At 42.4% G+C, this 25,324-nt stretch overlaps 1 protein-coding gene across 3 annotated transcripts in view; it reads right to left on the bottom strand.

The window, feature by feature from the left end:
• Positions 1-25,324, bottom strand: part of PTCH1 (patched 1) — a 68,200-nt gene that overhangs the window by 41,617 nt on the left and 1,259 nt on the right. For 2 of the 3 annotated variants that reach the window (XR_014847054.1, XM_085043487.1), the window contains exons 2-5: positions 23,748-23,940; positions 1,923-2,112; positions 546-615; positions 342-433 (exon numbers count right to left, since the gene is read on the bottom strand). Coding sequence is in view for 2 of the 3 variants with exons in the window: in XM_085043487.1 (XP_084899613.1) it covers positions 342-433; positions 546-615; positions 1,923-2,112; positions 23,748-23,940 (545 nt within the window). In the remaining variant the exon portion in view is untranslated. Of the gene's footprint in view, positions 1-341; positions 434-545; positions 616-1,922; positions 2,113-6,875; positions 6,993-23,747; positions 23,941-25,324 lie in introns of those variants that run through there. The other variant, XM_085043488.1, reaches the window with a different exon arrangement.

Below are 25,324 nucleotides of genomic sequence, written 5' to 3'. Positions count from 1 at the left end.
AAATCCATCAGAAAGAAGTTTGTTTCGGAAAAAAAAAGGAAAGCGTAAAATTCTTGAAACTTCAATTCAGAGTTTTAGTTTTAATTTGCATGCTAACAGTATAGGGAAAATAACAGAGGATTTAAATTGAAGTTTACAAATAATATCGCAGGAACAGGCAAAACTTGTGTTAAATGAAAATAAAATCCATGCATATTTCTAATGCAGAGTTACTACACTTTATATTTTCTTTTTCTTCATGTATCAGAATCTGAATAAACAATGGAAATGCAACTGAAAAGCTGTACACAGTTATACAATTCAAAACAGTCAGACCAGAAAGTTATAAAAACCATGCTTACAATAGATAGGCAGTTCCTGACTGTAGCTTTGCTCCCTCCCAGAAGCAGTCCAAAGGAGTGATAATTAAGCAAGGATAAAGATATTCTATGATCTGTCAAAATCAGAAAGGGGAAAAACACAGTCACACTAGAATATAATCAAAGCAGCACAAGCTGAATCACAAAAATACACAAACCTTGTAACTAAATGCCTACTGAACATACCTGGTCCATGTAACCTGCTTCTGTGATGAGTTCTCCTGATTTGTAACACAAATGTTCCAATTTCCACTGTCTGTAAGAAATATGACAGACAAATATTTTCTTCTTGCACAATTACTAAGAAGTTATTTTGAAAATGCAATAGACACTTAAAACTGCAACTCATATACACATGCTGGCCTCAAGCAGCAAATCACTGACTAAGGCAAATATTACTTAAAAAAGACATACTAGACCTCACAAAAGCAAAAAAGCAAAGATCTTTCTGTCATTACAAAGTAGACCTTTGTTTCAGTTGTTTTCATATTCTCTGTGAAACTTACTAAAAATAAGGGAGGTGCTTTTGCATGTATAGGATACTCAACACATGTTAATGGGACAAAAATACATCTTGTATAAATGAGACTGCTTGTGACTTATATCACTCAATGATACAAGTAAGAGAAAAGCCACCTCTGGCACAGAGGAGTTGAATATACCCAGCGGACCCACACATGGAGAAGAAAATAAACCATTAAGATTTCTGCCTTCCTATTTCAGCCATATTATGACTTCCACTGCCATGGCTTCTAATGTTTTAGATGGGGAGGAGCTGCATAAAAGATAATTGGAGCTTTAGCATTAGGTCATGGAGGAACCACTGGGTGTGCTGAAAAGATCTGCTGAAAGACAGGGAGCTTTGTGACTCACAGGCAGCACTCCTAGGCACATCACTGTGTGAGCAGTAACCCTGTTCCACCATTTTTCAGGAAGACATCCTAGCCCAGTGCTGGTACTTTCCTCAGGTGAACCATTATTATTTTTCTGTTGGACAATACACAACTCCCAGCCCTCAGTACAGGTCCACAAACACTCTTAAAGGCAAACTCCGTTTTCTGTGTTATTAAACAGCTCTTATTCCACCTGCTGACATTTCCAACACATCTGCCTTTCCCTTTACATCCCAACTATAGGAAGAACACTTACCTGTGCCACTGTTCACAGTCATTATGTACCTTATTATGATATCAGCAAGTGAATTCAACTCTAATATAGAACGATTTCCAATGTTAGGAATCCCATCCGTAAGGTTCTTTGTTTAAGAAGACAGACATCACACCTTTACCAAAAGAAATGCTGCATGCTGTAGCATGGCTCGAATAGGTATTCTCTCAAAACCTCTTCCAACATCACTTACCCCATCTTACTAGTTAAATGACAATTTATCACTGCTATCATGCTACAATGTCAAGCCATCAGAAACCAGTGACACTCAAATCAAAACACAGCCCTGAAAGAAAGGCTCAGAAATGCTAACCATTTAAAAACACATTGAGAAAAGCATGGGTCCATTTTTCAGCTGCTAGAGATGATCAAGTAAACTTTTGATTTTCCCCTCACCTGTTGTACATATAGACATGTACTCTGCTGGCCTGAAGCGCTGAGTCAAGGTGCTGTCGGAGTGCTTCTGTTGTTAGTACATTAGCACCATCTTCCTGTGGAGTCTGGATCATGAGCTGGGGGTTGAACATGGCTTCTTCTCCAATCTTCTGCCGCGTGTAATTTAACTCCCGACTCACTCGTCCACCAACTGATGGATAAATATTAAGAACTTTGTATTAGCCAGTACCTGCTTATTCTGCATTCCCTTGATGAGCACTCTCCAGGCAGAAAACCTTGTCTGTGTGCAGGGCATATTCCTTCTCAAACTGATCACAGTGCAAACTCTAAAACTAGTAGCAGCTTTTAGTGTCTCTGAAACAAAACCCACATGCCTTATAACAATACCTTTATTGCTACTGTACTGAAACATTGACCCATAAACTGGAGCTTCTATTTTTTCTACACTATAACCAATATCCCACATGTAAAAATTAAAAAAGAGAAAGAAAAAAGAAAAACCTTTACCTGGCAAACCAGACAAAACACAGTGTTACAATTTCTTACACTTGTGTAAACATTTCAAGATAAATGACTTTAATTTACACTGTTCTACTAAATAATTTGGCAAAGATAGAAGGCAAATGTTTCTCTTTGGTTTAAAAAAAAATGAGGGAAAAAGTAAGCAGAAATATTTATTTCAGCTTAAATAAAAAAAAGGAAAAAATGCCAAGTTCATATAAAGAGATGTAGTTTGAGTGCAGCAGAAAGGTCTGTCTACAGCTAATTTACCCCAGTGGCCCAGTACCTGGCTTAACATGCTGTGATGCAGGAGATTGTTCATGTGCAACATCTGTTTCTAAACCCACACGAGCAGAACAGTGTGTTCCATATAAAAAACATGGTGGGAAAAAAAGAAAAAAAAGAAAAGGAACAAAGAAAAGAGGCAGAAGGAGACTGCAGAGTCGACAGGCTCTAGAGGGAGCCATACAAAATTTGCCTTGCCAGAAAACATTGCGTAAGAATGGGAAACTGTCTTCCCTTCTACAAAAACCTCAGTCAGCTAGAGTTCATATACTTTATGTAACCTCCCCTGTAGTCTCTCTAGCCAATGCATGTGGGAGGTGATGTCAATTAATTCAGCCCATTAGCTGAATCAAGACCACATCCAGATGAGGAAGACAAGAATGTAAGCCCAAGCTACAGATCTGGCCTAATTTGTTACATTTTTCTGAGTCCTAGCAAGCTTGACACTGGTGATCTGAATTACTGCCAAAGTTTAGTTCTGCAACAGCGTGAACAGAAATTAAGCACATATATTTATTTCTTCCTAGGCCATATAATGGAAGACTGATCCATAACCAGGTGGCAGAGTGGGAGATGAGATTCCCAAGCCTCAACAGAGACATACTTTTTCAATCACTTGGGCCCTCAACCCACCAGTAACACCCCTGGGGCTAAAACGACCACCAGGCAAGAAGCTGGGCCCCTGCATGCATAAAGCTGTCAGAATGAGACCCTCAACAATTAAACCATACAGACATTCTGGCACGAAGCATTGCTTAATTTCTTGTTCAAGAATTCTTTGAAGAAATAAGTGTTTCCACAACACACTCCATTTTTTCAGCTTGTCACACGTGGGATTACCTCCTTTATACCACAGAACAGAGACCAGCACACAGTAAGCAAAACAAAACAAAACAGAAAAATCAAAGTACAATTCCTTTACCTAGAGTCCCTTTAGAACTTTTTAACATCAGTCTAAGTACAGTGACAGGACAGGACATACTATCACTGAGACTGCAGTTGCATGGTAACAAAAAAGCTATTAATTCTTATCAAGATTTAGACTCTCAAAATACTTTCATTCATCAGCCCCATATTCAAGCTCACTGCTGTCTTTCCACACCAACCAGCAGTCCTTGATACTTGAATTTTGCTTCATCTTACAGGAGTATGGGAAATCAGGGAGCAGAGTTATCCTAATCTGTATGTCTTGTAACCAGACCTTTCTTTCACGACCCTTTACACTGCAGGTGCTTCAGAGACAAAATTACTCTCTCCCTCTTTTGTGTCTCAATGGCAGTCAAGACAATAAATCCCCAATATTATGAGGATTGTAGAGTCTACCATAAACTTCTACTCCTGGTACTACATTCTCTCCCACTGCACCCACACTTTCCTTTTGAATTTAACCAGAACTCAAACCAACAAAACATACTTCATGCAAGACAAAGGGCGTCATTCCCATCTCTGCTGAAAGTGACCAACTGTTTACTATCAACAGAGATGATCGCTTCCTAATCAAGGTCCTGTCAAACCACATTAACTTCACTGAACAAGGCAGATCTAGCTAATCAAAATTGCATCATGCAAGTCAGTCATCAGAACAGAAGCTGTTTTTTCCCCTCCTAACATTTAAACCAGGAATAGCAAAACCACCCAAGAAGCTGGGCCAGATTCCAGAACCCACCAGCAGATCTGTTTCACATTCTTCTTAAGGCATTTAACCATTCCTTTGATGGGTCCATTATCTACATTTCTTTAGCCAAACATAGTAAAGATAACCCCACAGGCAAATGCAAACAGTTTATACAACACAGCAGTCAGGTACAAAAAAATAATACATGTACATTGACAGAATTTTCCTCTGCAAAGCCAGATTATGTTAAAATATATGGACAGACCAGAAGCAAGTGGATACATCAGTGGCCTTTCAACATATCAGAAGTAAAAGAGAGCCAAAGGTAAGGAAAAAACCCAAAAAGGGGAAGTTTTTACCAGTTATGCTTCAATTTATTTCAGTTAAAAGTTTGCAAAGATCACTGCTATGCTCACAATATCTTAAACCTCCACAATCAATACAATTAGCTGAACATGCATTATTTTAAAATCAAGCCTCTTGTTGCTTTATTTTTTCCCCCAGATTATTCACAAGTGGTGCAAAAACGTAAGAGAGAAACCACTAAAATGTCCCTGAAATGTACCTGAAGCCTCTGGCCTCATTGTGCTGGATATATAAGACACTACTTTCAAGACTCACATATGCTTCAGAAAGTCATTCCTTACAATTTTAAGAAAAAAAATTATAGTCATAGTAGGATTTCTACACTATAGAACAAGTAATATAATGGAAAATATGATCAATTAATAAAATGCTGGTGTTTTGTGGTTTTCTTCTATGGACTCTGTTTTCTTCTACTTGGTGAGAACAACATTTTACACTCAAAATGCTACTTACAGAAATTGTATGTATGGCATATAGTAAAAATTCTTCCAGTTCTATTTCATATCAAAGATAGAGCCATTTCCCTTTAAATATTTTAATAACAAAATCCACATATCACTCTCCTTTTTTGTTATACTAAAAGCCACTTGATGGCATTCTAGTCCTTTATTACATTATTCCTTATGATTAAGTACCTAGATGGCTGAGTTAGTGGCACAATTTCCCATAATCCAAAGATTATTTAAATAACAGGTCAACGTAATGTCTGTCAGTAACACAGAGCAAGGGCTTGTACACGACCCTTCAAGCAGTGCCATGGGTATCTGCCTACTAAAAATGAGATACCATGCCATCTGTATGATTTAGCCACATTTTTTTAAAGGAAAAGAAATCACAGCAGCGTCCTGGCATTATTTCTCACTTAATGTATCGATTTCTAATTCTAAATTACATGTTTGAAGGCCACTGTTCAACATGAAACAGTGTAACTGACAGCATCTCTATTGCTGAGTATTAGGCCTTGTTAAAAAGCTGTTTTTTCCAGAGAAGAGGAAAGGGTCTTCCTCCTCCCCACACTCTCTGAGATCTGTAGGCTTCCCTCTTAGCTCTTTGCCAGAACACTTGAGATCTGCCTTGGGCAAGTAAGCATCCCATACCATGAAACACACTGCTGCTCCTCCTGAGCCTCCTCACCAACTGGAACAGAAGCTGGTCAAGGTAATCCTTTGCCCTTTCGAAGGCCTTGAAGATACCAGTAATTGCCACTATGGATGTTGGCTTGCTAAGAGCCATGTAAGGACCACTGTGTCTCCCTCCCCCAAGAGCAATGAACAGCTGTCAGGTGGTAACAAGTTTTAGTCATCCTTAACTTGAGGCAGACGTGAACCCATGACCTACAGGTGAAAGGCCCTAGATCCCATTACCCAGCACTGGCATCGCAGTCCTAGTGTTTCAGTCATCACACGTTAAAATGCTTCAATACATTTTAAGTGAAAAGCACCCAGGAAACCAGAATTGCTTGTCTCTAGAGTACATTTGCACTAACACCGGTGCATAACACTTGATGCACCCTCCAGAGATGTAAGAATGAAATTGTATATGTTTTCATTGGCACCATTTTTGACACATTTTCTTCCACTAACTTAGCACCCATTTTGAAGTTCCTGTGTCATTCAGCTCTTATGCTGATTTCCACTCAGAATGTCAGTCTTACTCACATTCCTTTCTCTTCCTTTCCTTTCCATTACCTTTCTCACAACCAGCATTCAGAATTTACGTGGCATTACATTAACGTACTTACAAAGAAGTTTGGAACCCTGTCTGTGCAGTCCGTTCCACACTAAGCAGTCTGAGGAGTAAATCTGACCCTGTCACACTTAGAAATCAATGCTAAATCAAGCCATGAGTGACAGCCAAAAATCACTGCTTATTAATTTACTGTCTAGTGGCTCTAAAGGCATGAAATATTTATTTTTCAGAGTATCTTACAATGTTTCATTTCAGGTTACTGGAATTGCATCACATAGCCTGAGGTTTTTTTGTTTTTCTTGGATATGAACACTACCTCTATTAACCATTCAATAGTTACCTTGTGCACAACCATACAACCAGTAGCTGAGAAGACAGCAAGCTCTCTCTAAAAAAGAACATTCCTGAGAGACAAAAATTTGGGATAAAAATGTTTGCCTACCAAAGTGCAGGACCGACTTTGAGAAACCAAAGCCAAGTTTTCCATAAATACCTACCAGTTTTGGAGCCTAAGTTCTTCTGGTACAGGCTTTAGGTACATGAACAGAGCAAAATTTTCTGGAGAACCTCCCTTCTGAAGACTGTGGGCTTTAAGGTGTTTCCATTTGAGCACCTGAGGGGCAGACATGCTTCTGCTTTGTTTGAGCAACACCACCTTTGAAATTTTTTTTCAGGATTGTGAAAGTGCAGCATTAGAGCATCCCAGCCCAACCTTTTGGCAGTGACAACTCAAAGCAATAGAATCATACCTCAAATAGTCAGCGACATCTCACACAAAAAATGTTTCATTTCATTTCTCCAAAAGACACTGATGTTTTTGATAAATCAGGTGTATGAATTAGTGCCCCTTTCAGTGCTTACTTTACATCCTGAGCAACAGCCAAGGCAGGCAACTTCTGCAATTTTCAATACCTGTTATCCCTACAACAGGAGGTATAGGAGATAAAAACCCCTTATAACCCAGTGACCATATACAAAGACTGAGAATAATATCCCAATCTGTTTGCCTGGGACTCAACCTTTACCAACCAGCCCAAAAAGCAGCAGTTTACAGAGAAAGATGCCAGACTTACAAGGAGAACAGACATTCCCCATCCACCCTGCCTTCTCACCCTTCAGCACCCTCTCTCTGCCACAATGGGAACCAGAAAGGGACTTCACACCTCTCTCCATGACACCCTGCACAGCCCACCTCCCTCAGCTTTGACAGTGTTAAGAGCTTTCTTCCACTCCACTTCCTCACAGTCTCTTCTTGTGCTGTTCCCATGTGCATCCCTGTAACACATGCACACAAGGGTTACTCAAGCACCAAGCAATGAAGCTAGTTTCAGCCCATCACAGTGGTACACAAATAAATCAGAGAGACACAGTTCTGCCTCCCCATCCTAACTGGGTACCAGGATCACAAGCACTCACACCTGTCACAGAGCAGAAAGCAGCAGCTAATGACACCAATGAAAATTTCTGGTTTTACTGATAAAGGAACATAGACTTCATGAGAAAAAAACCCAGCAGCTAAATACTACTCACACAGGATTGAAACCTCCTATAAAGAAACTGATATAAAGAGTTGAAGTTCTCTGGCAGATATGAAGACTATCCTGCCTCTTACTGGGCACAGAAAAATAATGGCCTTTTGATTTAAAGCTTCCTGTTGCACTCTAGGGAGTTCTGTCTTCATGTTCTCTCAGATGTTTGAGCTTGTCTGTGCTGCTCTTTGTCAGCAACAGAATATAGTTTTTCTGCACACAGTTTTAGTCAGCATCCTGACAGAAGAGCAGGGAAGACAGCACCTTCCTCAGAATTATCATTCTCTCAGCCTGACAGGCAAAACCAATTGCTGGGAGAAAGTGCAAAACACCTTCTGGAAGTCCAAGTTTAGTCAGTACCAGAAATGGGACTGCTTGGAATGTCCAGTTCTTTAAACTTTCAAAATGCCTTCTGCTTGTAGAGTCAGAATTGCTATTAGTTTACATGGTTTATCTCTGAATGTACTATTGGCTGTGAGATATTACCCATCATGAATATGATGTATCTGATACTGTAATGATGCTAAGGATGGCTCTCATAAATCCACCAGGATTACATTATAAAAAGGTAATGCAAAATAAAGCCATCATAGAAAGTGAATGAAACTGAGCTACCAAAAAAAAATCTGTTGACAAATGGTGAGCTTACAAGAGCGAGAACACAGCGGTTAACAATCAGCATCTTAAAGAGATTACATGGTCATTCAGTGGGCTGTGCAGCAGCTCAATAAAAAATATCATATTAATCATCTAACTAGACATTATCTGTGCCAGCACTGGACTACAGGCAGTCAGAAATTGCATGCTGTGTCTGCCTAGGTTTTCTTGCACAGCATTTACTGAATACACATTTCTTCATCTGTGCAGCACACATGGAGCAGCTGTTGTGCCTGTCTAGGTCAGCCTGCACCCTACCATCTCCCTTCCCAACACCCAGGTGGACACTCTACATTTATCCTTCTCCCCAGTTATACTGTACAACAAAAGGACATCATACAGAACACCATCACATCCCAATGAAAAAATTTAACTGATATCAATATCTCTCTAGCACCAATGACTTTAGGAAAATGTAGAAACAATATGACCATCTCAACCATTTCTGTTACACTGAGAATTAGATAACACAGGTTCTTCATTTTTACTTTAAAAAAAATGGGGGGGAAGAGAAGAAGGAAAAAAAGCAAAGATAAAAACCAATAAATGGAAAAAAAAAAAAAAAAGAAAAAGAAGCTAACAAAAAAACCCCCAACAACAAAGCACTTCAAAAGTCTGCTTTTTATCTCTCAAGCCATCATATGATACGAGTTAAGTTACTCCTCACACATGCTGGGGATGACTCCAGTGTTGCTGTTACAAATTTCATTAATGCTGACATGATTATGAATAGCAAAAATAAAAACACACATCAAAGTTGCCTTTTCATTCTGTCACAGTATGATAAAGTTTAGAGCTATGACAAGGACACAAAGCTGTCTGCATACTCAGGAAGACAGCCCAACAACAGCTGCCACTGCTTGTGGTGGGAAACCTTCCCTGCAATTTTAGGAGTTAAAACCTTTTCTTTCTAAAAGTCAGCTAAAAGCTGATTTTACATCTATACATCTGTATTGCCTATAGGCAGATAAATACTCTTTCTGATTGGGCAAAACAGAGAGATTGTTTAAGAAAAACAGACATTTTGATTTCTTGCTTGGTGTCCATCTAGAGTGAGAGAGTAGAAAACTGCAGGCAAAAAACAGCAAACCAAAATAAACAAATTAAACAGTACAAACTTAAGGAAAAAAGCAAACTGAACATGCAATCCGCTTTGAAACATACAATAATATACAAAACTAGTACATGCAATTCAAACTCTTCAATTAAACATAAAATGCAGTGGCTGCTTACTGAGCTGCGACACATGTCCTTGGTAACAGGATATGAGCTGTTCACCTCTGGGTCACTGTTTCTAATCCAGCCAGGAACAATAGTGACCACAAGTTGTTTACCATCTGACAGCTGTTTGCTAACTTATGTGAAATGAGTTGGAGGTCTCAGTCCATTTCCTACTGGGCAGGTGTCCACATTGTAGAATACCACTGTCACAACGGGCATCCTTGTTGACCATCCCAACAAAGAAACTGAGGAATGAATGGGAATGGAGAGTGAACTATTCTTTCTTCCAAAGACATGGTCCCTTCAAGTGACAACTAAACCACAGCTTTTAGAGGAGAAGCCCAACTACCGAATTTTATGGCTCACATAGTGAAGAAATAAAAGCAAAAGTGTCTTAGACTCTGCTTGTTCCTAGATATTGAGAAGACTGCCTTCAGTAAGGACAGGCAGCTATCACAGACTATTGCGATTCTCCCAATAGTTTATGGTCACGTAACAGTTTGCACCCCTGAGGAGCAAGTTGAATTTTTATTCTTCAGTAATTTAAGATTACACCCAAGCACACTTCATAACAAGTAAAAATCCTCAATTGTACGTGCAAGTGGCAAAGTTTAGATGAGTTCTGCTGAGAAGGGTATGTAAGTGGCTTCAAGGTCTAAAGCTAAGGATTTCAAAACAGCTGAATATAATTTCTTTAAGTTACTTTAGGCTGAATAAGAGCTTCTGCTGGGTAATATGTTACAAACAATTTTCTGTGTTGTTCCACAGCAGTCAGCTTTCCTCGAGGCCAAACTTTTCATTTAACCTCTCAGTGCCCTTTCCTCAAATATGTAATTGTTTTCCTGTGTGGTTAAAAGCAGCATTTTTAGGTCTTTTCATCTGTACTCCTGGGATAGCACAAATTTCATCTGTACATGGAGAAACACAAAATTTGAATGCAATTTTTTTAAAGGAGCAGCAATGCAGACAGATGCAAACAGCATCCAGGACCTTTCAGGATACCATTTCCTAAACAGCACTTTTAGGAGATGGCAAAACTAACATATAGAAAACTGAAAGGAATGAACATGTTATGACACAGGGTACAGTTCCTTTTCAAGTATTCCCTACCAGCTGCTTGCTGTACCATCTGCTGTTGCCTAAGCAGCTTCCTTCTGAATGGCTTTGCACTGAAGCAGAACTGCTCTCACTGCTGGACACAATCAGGTCAGGTCAGCGCTCCCCCCAGCACCGAACCTGCTGCCTGTCACAGCTTCCCCCACCCCGATATTTCTTGCTGGCCACCAGCTCCCGAGGCCGCGCTGCATCTGTCAGGAGGCCCATTTTTCACCGCTCGCTCGCCATTCACACCGAGTGGGACAGAGCATGTCTCACTCGTAAGGGATGCGCTCAGAGATTCCCCTCAAACACTGTGAGCGTGCGACCATATGGCCAGGTTTATGCTAAAGCAGGGAGGGCCGCGAAAGACAGCCGAACAAATGGCCAAGCACAGCCCTCAGCATGGCTTTTATTTTCTCCTTTGGGCCACTCTGAGCGTGCCAGTGGTTTCTCACTACCGAGCCCGGCGCAGAGGTCCATGCTCCCTCTGAACGGGCGGCCCTGCCGACGCGAGGAGCCCCCAGCCCCCCCGGGCACACGCCGGGTCCCAGCTGGAGCCCGCCAGGAGCCGGCCCGCCCGGAGCCGCAGGCCTGCCCGAGGGACCCTCCGGCCGGGCCGCGCACAAAGGCCGCCCGGCCCCCGGCGCTGGTGCGCTCCCAACGCCGCTCCTCGCCTTCCCGCGGCATCTGCGCAGGGAAACACACATCGCTGGGAGCCACTTTCATGATTTTGTTGCGAGCGGGATTAGCTGGATTAGGGGCCGATTCATAAGGACCCCCTGCGGCTGTGAGGAAGTTTCATCACAAGGTCAGTGTGGTGTGAACTATATTCTGTCAACACCACCACTCCTTATAGCCGGCTACAAAAAATACAAAAGCGGGGGGGAGGGAGGAAATTGCAAGTGAAATATATGAATGAACAGTTTACAGCAACAAAAAGATTTACCGATTTCCCCCTCAAACGCTTAAAAAGATGTGTACCCTTCAACGCTGTGTTCCTTTAAAACAAGAAACCTGTATTAGTCATTTTTAATTTATAAAGAATTTAGTGGTTTAGGAGGTGGGAGGAACCTGGGGAATAAGTGTAGCAACCCACACACAAAACCACAGAGGAACTTCTGGCATTTAGTCTAAAACCAGTCATGCAGCTCCAAGATTGTTGCACTGTTGAGATTTTATTACATTTAATGCTGTTACCTTCAAGACTATTTAATTCCTACCCCCCTAAGCGCAGTAAGTAACAGAGACATTTTAAATAAAAATGGGTTGGATTGCAGAAAGGAGAAGGTGAATTAAAGGGGGTTTTTGTTTGTTTTTGCTCTTTAAAGCATAATTACCTACCTTGTACTTCCCCCCACCTCCCCCCCAGCAAGATTCCTCTCAGCCCATCGTAATGACATCACTCAAAGACTGCAACACTTTTATAGCTGGCACGATGCAAAATAAAATATATAATGAAAGAGCAGGACTTCTGTTTTACATGTGGAGTTTTTGGGGGAATTTTGGGGAGTGGGGGATTTTAAGAGAAGTCCCTCTTGCACAGAACCAGGCTGTTCAATCAAAGCCTTATCTGTTATATTTCTGTCTTTCTCTTCTGTTTAGCGCATTCACCGACAAGAGAAAAGGGGCTAAAGCAATGGAGGCTTTGACCTGCAGCTGTAACACAATACTTTCGCACAGCCCTGTCGACCCCTGACATAAATTTTACACCGCAGCTGGCATTTACACACTTAACATTACCATATGTATAGCCTACTCTGTGCTAATTATGCTAATCACCTGTCTAACTCTCTGCTGCGAAAAATGGTTGTATTTAGCAGTCCACTGCCTACCAATACAGCTTACTGTGTGGCTGAAATGTACATTCAGACGGCTCTGAATGGCAAGATTTTTCCACGTTGCTGGCTTCATTCAGACCACAGAAAAATTTATTCAAGTCAACTGGTTTCGGTCCGCAACAAAAAAGTTACGAGAAAAAAGTGAGTGTGTTCCTGCCCTAACATTCTAAGTCTGCTTGCAAGCAAAATGATAAATCAATTGGTGTGGGAAACAAAAAGGGAGAAAGATTTCTTTTGCAAGCCATGTGAAACTGTAGCCTATTTAAAAAAAAAAAAAAAAAAGAAAGGAAAAAAGAAGAAAAAAGAAGAAAAAGGTCATCCTCTTTCCCCAAATCTCTAGAAAGAGCAGTTTAATAGATATTTACACCTGATCACAATTCTCTCAAGTTGCTACCTTTCATCTACAGTTGGAAGTCAAACTAAACATGTTTTAGTTTTTGTTTCTTGATCTTAATAATTTCCACTAGAATATTGGATTTTCTATTATCTACTTCTGAAACAACATCAGCTCTAAACAGCAAGGGCTGCTCTTCTCTTCTGACTAAGGGAACTCTTCGAAAACTCAGTGAAGACTGGTGTAAATGAAATCAGAATGAGGCCCATGTTGAGAGGCAGATAAGAAAAATGCACAGGAAAATTTCACCAGAAGAACTGGCGCAATTAAGTATGTTCTTTAAGTGCCTGTATATTAAAGTTATAATGGATAAGGGTTTTTTTTAACGCTATCATAGTGTCAGCAGGAAGGGAGATGTTTAATTGAGTCCCTAAAGCTCATCTTTCTTGAGTATCACACTGAGGAGGTTACACCAAGATCTGCATTGGGATTACATTCCTGTTGCTATTTAAATACAGTTTATCATATACAAGTAAATTCCTATAACCCCTTTCTCCTCTGCACATGCCCAAGGAAGCTATGGCAATTCATGGATTTGTCAGATAACCAAAATGTAAATCTGATTATGGCATCATCCTTGGCAATTTCCTTTCAGGTTAGCTTTGTGGAATCTTCTTTCAACTACTTTTAAATGTTATGAAATGGCATGTTCATACACAAAATGGAAAAACGTGCAAATAAACCTTCTATATCCACTACCGCATCTGAATAGGATCTGCATCCTGGAAGATAAATAATTGATAATATACAGCAAAGGGATTTAATTAAAAGCAAGAACAGCTCAGGAATGTTTATGCTCAGAAGGTCCAGTAACACACCCAGTCACAGCATGGGGTCAAGAAGAACCCTATGTCTGGCTTTCCAACTTCCTATTCTTTGTCTACTCTGCTTCCATGTGCAAGAGACTGCTGCTCACAATAAGGTAAAGTAACAGGTTTTGCCTGTCAGCAGTGGTCTTTATTCTAATATTTTACTTATTACATTGCCTGTTTGACTAAATTATAGACCCTCAGCCAAGACACATCTTGCTTTCTAGCATCTCAGTTTCAATTCTCTGTTAGTCCAAAGCACTAATTTATCTGTGTTCTTTCAGCTCCAAAACACTGGTTGTGCAGCCAAAAACCGAAATAACACTATAACTACTGTTTATTTCAGAGCATGTGGATTTTCCCCTTTTCTGCTTCTTTTTTTTTTTTTTTTTTTGACTCAGAGATGGACCACCCTGCTCTCATGGCACAGAACACTATTTACATTGCAATCCTTGACTGTGTAATACATCTGGCATTTTTGGGCAGGATTCCTGAGCTAGGGGCCAGAAGCCCTTAAGCAATGATTTAACAGGGGAAAAAAATCATACAACTTGACTCAACAGTGCTCATTTCTAGTTTGCTGCACTTAACTTTTGATTACTGACTGAAAAGCAGAAATGCATCATACTGGTAAACAAGAGAAGACTGTTTCTTTTAATTTATCTCAATGTTAATAAAAGAAGACTGTATTACAGTTTAAGAACTGAGTTTCAGCTTCAGGTATATGGGTGTATAACACTGCACATGTGCTTGCACATGAGCAAAATACAGATGTTTCAAATACACAATGATTACTTGTATATTTGAAGCTGGAATTAAGTTCAGTACAATTCTCTAAAGAAGCAGAACCTTTGCGGGAAGAGTCAGGTTATGGTTCTGTTCATTCCCTTACTTCTTATATATTTTGTTCAAGCACTGAAATAACTAAGTTTCCCAAAACCAAGCAGAAGTTAAAGCCAAGACATTCATTCTGAAAACCAAAATTAAAATTCTCCATACATCAAAACATGTATATGGTCAGCAGTTTCCATAAAGAACTTTCTACCTCATGAAACTACTGCTGCCAAAATCAGAATGTTTATAGTAACTGAGGTGATAGTAAATGAAAATAACAGAGCAAAACCAAGAACAAGTAAACTGTATTTACAGATATTAAACTAAGCTTACACAGAAAAATGTTTTATTTTTAGATTCTGAATTAAAAGTTACTCCTTGCAACTCCATCTCTTTCTAGTGTAGCGTACAATAAAAAACTACTCCAAGTCAAAAGTCACTCAATTAACAGCAAGGGTGAATATAATTTATTGTATATGGTATTCATTGGTCATATTTGGCACCATCTGAGTGGACAATACAATAGCACAGATTATGCAAAACTGGAGCAGAATATTTTCCCTTTCTCCTTTGTTCATGGGCACAGAAGTGAAGTGGACATTATAACATGGCATGCATTGTCAGCACAGAAATCATACTTTAAAGCACTGAGTTTTCTGTCATGAGGCACCATCTTGGGAATCTGCCACTCCAGCAAAGCATCAACAGTAGCAAATGATATGGTTTCTTAAGTATTAATGACCGTTGTGCATCTTTATTTTTCTGAACTCTGATAGGTGACTACTTTCTTAGTGTAAGAACTGTCACACAGACCTGAAGAGGTTTTACTGATTTCTTCAGGTTTTCCCAGGAAGAGCAACTCACAACATAACTGGGGCAAGATTTTCTGCTTACTACAAGGCAGGGGAGATCAGAGAAATTAAAAGACCCAAAGGCATACTGAAGATAAATAAGAATTATTGAGAAAATACATATAACTGTACAATATATACAAAGAAGAATGAACATCTTGGTAAAATTCTGCACTCCAGATCCTGCTGAACTCTAAAAATGAGCAGTTAGAGCCATGTATATACATACCATCATCTGAAGACAGAAAAAGCACTGTGCAAAGGACTGAACTTCATTCTGTATAAAGTAACAGCCCCACAAGATCTATAGCCAAAATGCTGTTTTAACCAAACAGAATATTCTTAAAAAGCTAGCTGTGGGGCAAAGAACTTTACAAGCATAGTTTTACCTGAGTGCTTAAAGATTGAAGCAGGTAATTCACAGTTAAATGCAAAAGATTGTGTGTAACAGTCCAAGGGTGTGAAAATGAGAACATGTTCCATTAGACACAAAAAGGAAAGCAGTTGCAGACACATTAAAATCAGCACCCTAGTGGACAGAGCTCCAATAGGTCATAGGGAGGTCAGTTTTGACGGAAAAATCCAAATAAAATATAAACATGGCATTGTGGAAACCAGACAAATCTCCCATAGCTTTGTCCAGCCAGCACTAATCTAGGCATCAGCTGTGGTGCATAATCTAAACAAACAGATCAGTTGGTTCATACATCTGGAAGCTGTCATATTTTGGAGCTTCCTCACAGTTACGTGTAAGTGCAACACTCACTTGGATGCAACAGCCTTTAAACTTGTTCAGTGGTCAAGAACTGTTACATGCATACACCACATCTTATTATGACTTTCTGGGAAGCCACCAAAAATACTATGTAATGACAGGGCTTGGACCATCTCTTGTCACAAAAAAATCATGAAAATGGATGGATTCAGGGTGAGTAGCTCAGGTTTACCTTAAAGCATTCTAAGCTGAAAGCAAGCTTGAGTACCCATGACTTTTAGAGCTCATTAGAGTTCGTTCTGTTCTGAATCCACTGACTGCTGACATATACTGAGGAAGGAAGGCCAGTTCTCTACAAACACCAGCAAACAAACATAAAACCAGGCCACTTAGCAGGTGGTAAGAGCTGGTAGTAGACCCCAAACCACTCACCACCAAGTCCACATAGGACCACAACTTCAGCAGCAGCCAGCCCTACACATGTGTAAGCTCTTCTGCGCACCTATGCTTCCCCTGTTCCTCCTCAGCACAACAGCAGCATGGGGAACAACCATAAAGCAATGTTGCTTTCAACTATTCTATTTTACTTCAGGGCTTCTGTACCAAAATCTGCACGCTCTTCAGAACTAAAGAAATGCCTTCAAACCCTGTTCAAAAGCAGCAAATTCCCCAAAGCACAAGATGACACTCAAAGTTCAGAAGAGGAGGACAGTGGCATAGCCAAGGCGCCGCCCTGTTTAAATACACATTCCAACGGAGAAAAAAAACAAACCCCTCCAAACAATGATCTGGAGGGCACATTTTGGCAGGGACATTGGCAAGAGTGTTAAGTTTGGAAATAATAATGAAGATTAATTTTCTCCAGCCTTGAGTAAATTAAATGCCTCTGAAGTTTGAAAGGCAGAAGGAACCATGCAACTATGCACTTAGAGCTTAGAGGGGTGCCAATTCTACAAGAGGAGCTTCTCTTTTCCTTCCCTGACAAGGTTAACACATGGGCACACTTAGTCTGCTGTGGCTTTGTGTATGGATAAGGACTGGTCACACTGAAGTTCAACCCGAGTTCTGCCACTACATTCAGTGAATTCACTATTTCACCCTTTACCTTTTCAATGAGCAAAGAATGGTCACAGGCAATATCTTCATTAAAACTCTGACAGATAAACGAGGAATTTTATGTACTGAAGCTGCAGGGATTTTTTATGTACAGGCTTTTCAGCAAGGAGCACCAACTCAGAGCACTGATGAGGATGCCTGTCAAGATGGAACTCAACAGAGATCTCCAGTGATTTTGAATTTAATAGCAGGCTCTTGAAAGATGACAGTCAAATAAATATCCATGAAACTAAAACCTTTAAACTTCTTTTCTTAACAACATTCAATACACAGAATCAGAGGGAGTTCAAATTCAAAGGAACTGTGACATCCACTGCCCTGATGCTTTTACCCACAAATATCATGTAAAGCCTAAATATTAGAATTTGATGTTATTTTTCAAAACAGTAGCATGGACTGAAATACTTTAGCGTTTTATCAGTAAACAATAAATAAGCATGTTGCTCAGATGACCATCCTTCAGCCATCACGTGGAAAGAAAGACATGTAATAAATAATCATATTTAAGCCAAACAAAACAGTGGCTTGGAAATTTTCCATATAAACACCTTCCAATGACCTTTCAATATGCGCTGAGGAACATAACACAGTGTGAAACAGCATTCAGGGACAAGTAAGCTCTTATGTCACCTGATTCACAGGAAGTTAATGAATTCGGTGATGTTATCAGAGACAGTATCTCTGGCTACTACAGAGCTTACCAACACCCCACCACAAACCGAAGAGCAGAGTAACTTCTGCTTTTCTGCCAGCTACACCACGCCAGTCTGGTGATACAGGAGCAAGCACATCTAAAACAATATGACTCTGCTGCTGTCCAGGAATGCACGTTTGTGGGAGAAAGGAATCATACTAAACTGGGTCAATTCCTGCTAACTGTACTCAAACCAAACACGTTACTTCAGCCCACTGACATAAATTTGTGTCCTTGAAGCAACAAATTCACACAGATCTGATCCTTTACTATTCTTTTTTGTTTCTCCAAAGAATTTTAATGTAAAGTTAACTGGTGCCTTTAGGCAGAACTTAAGAATTACTTTTCTCTCCACCTGCACTTAATCTTTCTGGGTTAAGAAAACTGCGAATCTATGGAAATAATACTGGCTCCTGCATCACTCATACACTTCCCTCATTTTCACCTCATTCTTAAGTTGCATGGGTAGATTAACATATTTTAAGAAAGGTCAGCCATAAATACAATAGAGCAACCTGATTTTTGTCCCTTACAAGAGAAAGGAAACAATACTACACATAGCTCAAATCTCAATTTACAAAGTGTTTCTGCTGTACACACTCAGTCCTAATTTACTTACAATTAGAACACACTCACTTTGTTCCACATACCTGAACTGGACTATGCAGCTACTGAGACATTCTCTGCAGGATGTCCTACCTATTTATATCACCCTCTTCCTTCAAATTGGCTTAATGAAGGGGCTTTGCATGTTATAGTTTGGTTCAAGCTCACAAAACATTGTGAAGAGGGCTACTTAAAGAGGGAATAGCTAGAGCAAAAAGTAAAGAAAGCAAGAAAGGAAGGAAAGAACAGCATGATCTTTGACCACTTCAGGAAGAAAACAAATGAAAAAGGTGAGGAGAAAAAAAAACCCCAAGACAACAATGACATGAAATGAATTATCAGAGCACAAGACTAGACCATCTCTCCCATTATAAGCTGCTCCAATTAACATAATTCTAAGGTATTGCAGTAGCCAAATTTCAAGCTTTATTTAACAGAACCTTCTCCGGAGCCACAAAACTACCTTCTTTCAGAAGCAGAGGCAGTGAATTTACATGTGTGACTGCTGTTGACACACTGGGTCTTAGACTGCCTATTAAGAGTGGTAGCAAATAAACACAACCAGTTATGAGCATGGTTTCTTTTCCATCCAGAGCACTCTCTAGTTATGAATGAATGACTCTAAAAGCACATCTGCGTCCAACAAAATTCAGTCACTAAGGAAATCAATGCAAAGCCTTTTTTTCTCTCTGTGTGTACAATGTATAAAGATGCTAAACAGTCCCCGCAACTCCAGGATGCATGGACACCCACACACAGCAGTTCAACTCAAGCTGAAAGGCTGTGAATAACAGAACTGCCATTAAAATGCCAGTCTAGAATTTGTCTACCCCAGCAGACAACCCCCTCCAGCAGCAAGGTATGCACATGAATAGGACAGATCTGTTCATGTGCTGGGGAGAAACATATATATGTCCCAGGCAAAGACTGCTGAGAGCAAGTCTGTAAGACATGAACATAGATGGAGCCACTGTGGGACACAGAGGAATAACAAATATTCTGAACAGCACCCAGAGGAGGACTGTGTTTAAAAGAAAACCCAAAAAACAAGAAGGCTACTCTACAACACTTAGCACCAAAAAACAGGGTGAGAGGAAACACATTTTGGTATTAGAAGGCTCAGAGAAGGCCAAGAACGCTAGCATACATTCTTGTAGGAGGAAATCTGAAAGAATTATGTTTTGGAGATCTCCCTCTCTGAAAGTTTGCCTACCAAGTGAGTTTCCAAACTTCTTATGTAAGTATTTCAGCCATAATAGCTGCAGGCTCAATCATTTACCTTGGAATTTTCATGTTATTAAAACTCAAAGTTCACTATTTGTTAATTAACTGTGTTATATTTTTAAAGCAACCACTTCCAGCAAACTTCAATGCTGTATTATGTTACATGGTATTCAGAAACACACCATATCAAATTTGTCTCTTTAAGTAAATACTGCCAACTTCCTCAGCAGTAATAACTGTAAAAAGCTTCAGTAGCAAATAAAAACTTCAAGTAACTATGAATCCACACAGCACACACAAGATTGTCCGGGGATCAGACCCAGCCAGATTGGGGTTGTGAAAGGCAGGTGCTGCTTGACAAATCCTCTCTCCTTGTATGACTTAGTGTATGAGGGAAAGGCTGTGGATTGTCTACCTGAACTTTAAAAATGTCTTCAACATTGTTTCCTACAGCATTGTCCTGGAGATATTGGCTGCTCACAGCTTGGACAGGTTCTCTGTTTGCTGGGTTAAAAAGTGGCTGGATGGCCAGGCCCAGAGAGAATTACATCCTATTGGTGGCCAATCACAGGTGGGGCTCCCCAGGGCTCAGTAATGGACAAGTCCTGTTTAACATCATTATCAATTATTTGGACGAGGGGTTCAAGCGTCCCCTCAGTCAGCTCCCAGAGCACACCAAGCTGGGTGGGAGTGTCAATCTGCAGGAGGGTAGGAAGGCTGTACAGAGAGATCTGGACAGGCTGAATCCATGAGCTGAGGCCAATGGCATGAGGTTCAACAATAGACAGTGCTGGCCCTTGGGTCACAACAGCCCCATGCATGATGGGAGAAGAGACACTGGAAAGTTGCCCCAGGAAAAGGACCTGTGGGTGCTGAGCATGAGCCAGTGGCCAAGGTGACCAAGAAGGCCAGTGGCATTCTGGCCTGGGTCAGCAATAGTGTGGCCAGCAGGACCAGGGCAGTGATCGTCCCCTGTACTCGGCACTGATGATGCCTCACCTTGAGTGTCCAGTTTTGGGCCTGTCATTACAAGACGGACATTGAGGTCCTGGAGCGAGTCCAGAGAAGAGCAACAGAGCACAAATGCCTATAAGGAGCGGCTTAGGGAGCTGGGGTAATTTAGCCTGGAGAAGAGTATCCTTGGGGTGACATTATCCCTCTCTACAACTACCTGAAAGGAGGGTGTAGGCAACAAGTGACAGGATGAGAGGCAATGGTCTCAAGTTGCTCAAGGGGAGATTTAGATTGGACTGGAACAGGCTGCCCCTGAATTACCGTCCCTGGGGTTATTTAAAAGGTGTGTAGATGCAACATTTAAGGACATGGTTCAATGGTAAACAAAATGGTGCAGGGTTAGCAGTTGGATTTGTTGATATTATTAATCCTTTCCAACTTAATTCTATGATTCTATATTTGGCCAGCATTTCCCAGTTCATTCAAACTCTCAGTAAACAAAAGGTAAGGTAAAAGGTAAAAGGTTATTTTAATAAACAGGACAATTCAGCCACTGCTTCTGTTCTAAGAAATCTTGATCCCCTAGTATACCAATCTCCATGGAGTGTACTTTAAAGCTGTTAGGACCAGCTGCATGTAAGTGTGGATAAACGGGTTTGGACTGCTTTGCACTTCTACATAGGAAGAACCACATTTTCCATCCTATCTCAAACTCTCAGTCTGCACTGCTGTTTGTAGTTTAGCAACAAAAATATGCAATTGCTATCTAGATTTATTTGTTAGATTTATTTGTACAACACCCTGGTTCACGAGCAGAACATTTACAGAGCCCCCATCAAGAAAACACATTTCAGCAAGCTCTTTTCTGTAGATGGTCATGTAATGCTAAAATGGGAAAACTAGAGGTTAATTTAAAGTAAATTCAGAATACTTTTTTCACCTTAATCTGTTAGCCTTAGCTGGTTGGTTTTGAAATACAAGGGTTTCTAAATGCAGAGTTTTAATGCTGCGGGGTTTTAAAATTTGATATGAAAACTAAAATAAATGTGAAATAGCATAAGTCAGCTCTGTCAAACCTGTTATCAATTCATCTTGGCCATAAAAACCTCAGAGATCAATTTCTACAAACTTCTATACTAGAGACTTCCTGCCACCCCTTCCCCATAACAATAATGACATGAGAAAAGGCCAGTGCAGCAACTGAACTAAGCAACTGTTTTGCAAATCCTACTTTTTCTGTGAGAATTGCATTTTAACTTCCAGACCAGTCACTGAGGCATCATCATCAAGTAGTTTCTTGGTATTACAAGACCACAGAAAGCAGGTGGCATTAATTGAATAGGATGACCATTCCAAGCAAGTGAACACCAGTAACACCAGGATAATAAATGTCAGCAGAGCATGCTGGATGAAGCTGCAATCACACATCAATTCACCTAACACAGAAAAGCTGAGACAAAATACCTAAGAGCAAAAATTGACAAAAGAAACTTCTCCACAACAACTTCCAAATAAGTTGGGAAGAAAAATTAAAAGCAAAGAAAAACAAGATTCAGTTATTTTCATTAGTATTTAAGGGACTGTACTTAGCGACCAGTACAAGCTCCGACTGTGCATCTCTGCCTGCACATGGGACCCAGCACTGCCTTGCTCTTTTTCTCGGGCAAATTTGTTGGCAGCAGATATCATATTTTGATCTCCTGGACTACACTACGTGGACCAAAAAAAGGTCATTATTTTCCACAACACTCACTAAATGACCCGCGAATCCCATCCTGACCCCAATATGGCTTTCATGTGCAAGGCTGGATTTCAATCCCATACGCTCTAATTCACCTCGGGCAGGACAGACCACCTTCAGAACAGGCACAGACTTTGTTTGCACTCAGCACTAGCTTTTCCACATATACGTACAGAGAGCTATTTAGTAATGATTATTTATGCAGCCTCCCATATTAACTTTTATAAGCCAAATTCTGCTGCAAGCTACTTTGACATAAACCTAGAGCAGTAATTGCTGCAGTCAAGGAACTGTTTCCACGTCGAACCAGCAGCTAGCGGGGGAACGTGATGCTAAATAAACAGTATTTTACCCCAAAGAAAAAAAAAACAAAAAAAAAAAAAAAAAAAACACCAAACACCAAGAACACACCTAAACCCCAAAGCCGCGGCAGCCTGGAGCCATGCCTCTCAGCGCGGGGTGCCCCGCCCGGCTGCCTGCCCCACTCCGGGCTCCGCTGCGCCTCGGCTGCCTTTCTTTCGGGACTTTTTGTTGGTTTTTTTTTTTTTCCCCCTCATTCTCTCCCTCCTCTTTTTTATTTTCCTTTCTTTTCTTCAGCGCTGAGCCCCGCGCTCCCCCCGGCTGAAAGCTGTCCAAGCCCAGGACCACACACAGGCTCCCGCCCCGCCGCGCCGCCCGCCCCTCCCCCGCCGCGGCCGCGCGCACTCCAAAATGGCGGAGGGGGGCCCTCCGGGCAGTGCGGCCGCTTCACACCGCCGGCGGGGACGCGGAGAGCCGTCTCCTGCAGCTCGCCCGCACTGCGAGGCGGGGCACGGGCGAGGGCATGAGCAGCTCGGGACGAGCAGTCCCGGCGGTCCTCCGCCGAGTGCACGGCCCGGCCGCGGCGGCCCCCCGCGGGCGGAGAAGTGGTACGCGCCGCCCGGGGCTGCGCGCCCCAGCGCAGCGCCCGCCTCCCGCCCCGACAAGCGCCCGCCTTCGCCGCCGGCGGCAGCTCCTCCCGGGCATGCGGAGCGGCCCCGGGCAGCTCCACTCGGCCGGCTAGGCGGGCAGGAACAGCAGGAGAAAACAGGGGCACCCCCCGGACTTACCTTCCACCCACAGCTCCTCCACGTTGGTCTCGAGATTAGCTGCCCTTAATCCTACAGCGAAAGCCCCAAATATCAGGAGGCCGACAACCAAAAACTTCCCGCAGTTTTTCTGAATGTAACAGCCTAGTTTAAACAACAGTCTCTGAAACTTTGCTCGCAGCCACAGCGGCGCTTTCCGTCCCGTCGCCTTCCCCTGCAAAGCAAGAAGAGGTCAGTAGTTGGGGGGCTTCGGCAGCCGCCAGAAGTGGGGGGAGCCCCCCAGCCCTCCCACGAGCGGGACAGCTCGTGTCCCTCGGGGCGCAGTCCCCGGCGCAAAGAGGGAGCGCTGTGAATAGCTCAAGCAGGCATCCTTCCAGCGGGGCCCTTTCCCCCGCGGCCCTGCCGAGCAGCCACTCTCAAGTACACACACAGCGACAAGATGTACCTGCTGGCAGCCATCCTTGCCCCAGACCAACACGCGGGTTGGGGGTGACAACACTGCGTCGACCCCCGGGCCCTTGCCTGTGCTGCCCACCACTATACTCTTCCCGTGCCCGAGGCACCGCCACCAGCTCAGGCTGCAAAGCATTCACGCTGGCGAGACTCATGGCTCCAGGGAAGAAGGAACCACTTCCGATGAACCTCAACAACCACAAGAAAGAAAAGTCCCTTTTCCTGTTCTGCTTGGAACCCCAGAATGGCTGGGGAAGAGAGGGGGGCGACAGATAGTTAGTGGGTAGCAGTGGCCGTTTCCCCCATTCCCAGCTCCTAGCATGGGCTTGGTGCTGAGGCACGACCCACGTGGTGAGCAGCGCTGTAAGATCTGCAGTAATTCATTTCCATAGAGTTTGGAGACGCTGTGTGATCTGAATTAGGAAGTAGAGCAGCCATCTGTGAGTTACGACAATATTTGTGAACGGAAGAGGGCAGCCACATGGATTTTTTTTTCCTCCTCCTTTCCCTCTTCTTACAAAGCCTAGAAATCCGCTCCCTGAAGTGAAACCATCCCTGCAGCAAGGCAGCTTTTGGATATTGTTTACTTTGAACATTTTTTGGCCGGCGAAGATTGGCGGTCGGGACCGTCCCCCCGCCCCGCCCGGGCCGGCACCTCCAGCCCTCCGCGGGGACCGGCGCGATAGGGTTAAGGTGGCAATTTGTTTACGGCCCTCGCTCTCCCTCCGACCGCCGGGCAAGGGAGAAAACCGCTGCCTTCTTTGCTGGGGGGACCCCGCTCTCCGAGGGAAGTCGCCGTCTCGGCGCTCGGCGGAAAACTTCACAAAAGCCCAACTTCTGCCAAGAAACCGGCCGGCCGGTTTCTCCCCTGTTCCGGCCGGGAGCGGGTGTTGCCGAGGTTGCAGGGCGCTACGAGTGGATGGAGAAGCAGAAAGGAAACAGAGAGGGAGAGGGGGGAGCGGGAGAGCGGGCGTGGGGCTAGCCATGGGGAGGCTGGGACCGAACCGAGGCTGTTTCGGGAAGTTTAAGAGAAGAAGTGCTCCGCAGCACAGGCACGCACCAGGGCAGGCACAGGCGAGCAGGGAGGGAAGGAGGGCACTCTCTCCCGCACTGAAGAGTCACAGACGTCCCTCTCTTTTTCCCAG

This window comes from Lichenostomus cassidix, chromosome Z (assembly GCF_008360975.1).
Source record: "Lichenostomus cassidix isolate B80296 chromosome Z, HeHo_3.0, whole genome shotgun sequence".
Classification (NCBI taxonomy): domain Eukaryota; kingdom Metazoa; phylum Chordata; class Aves; order Passeriformes; family Meliphagidae; genus Lichenostomus; species Lichenostomus cassidix.
This window is presented reverse-complemented; position numbering and strand designations above follow the sequence as displayed.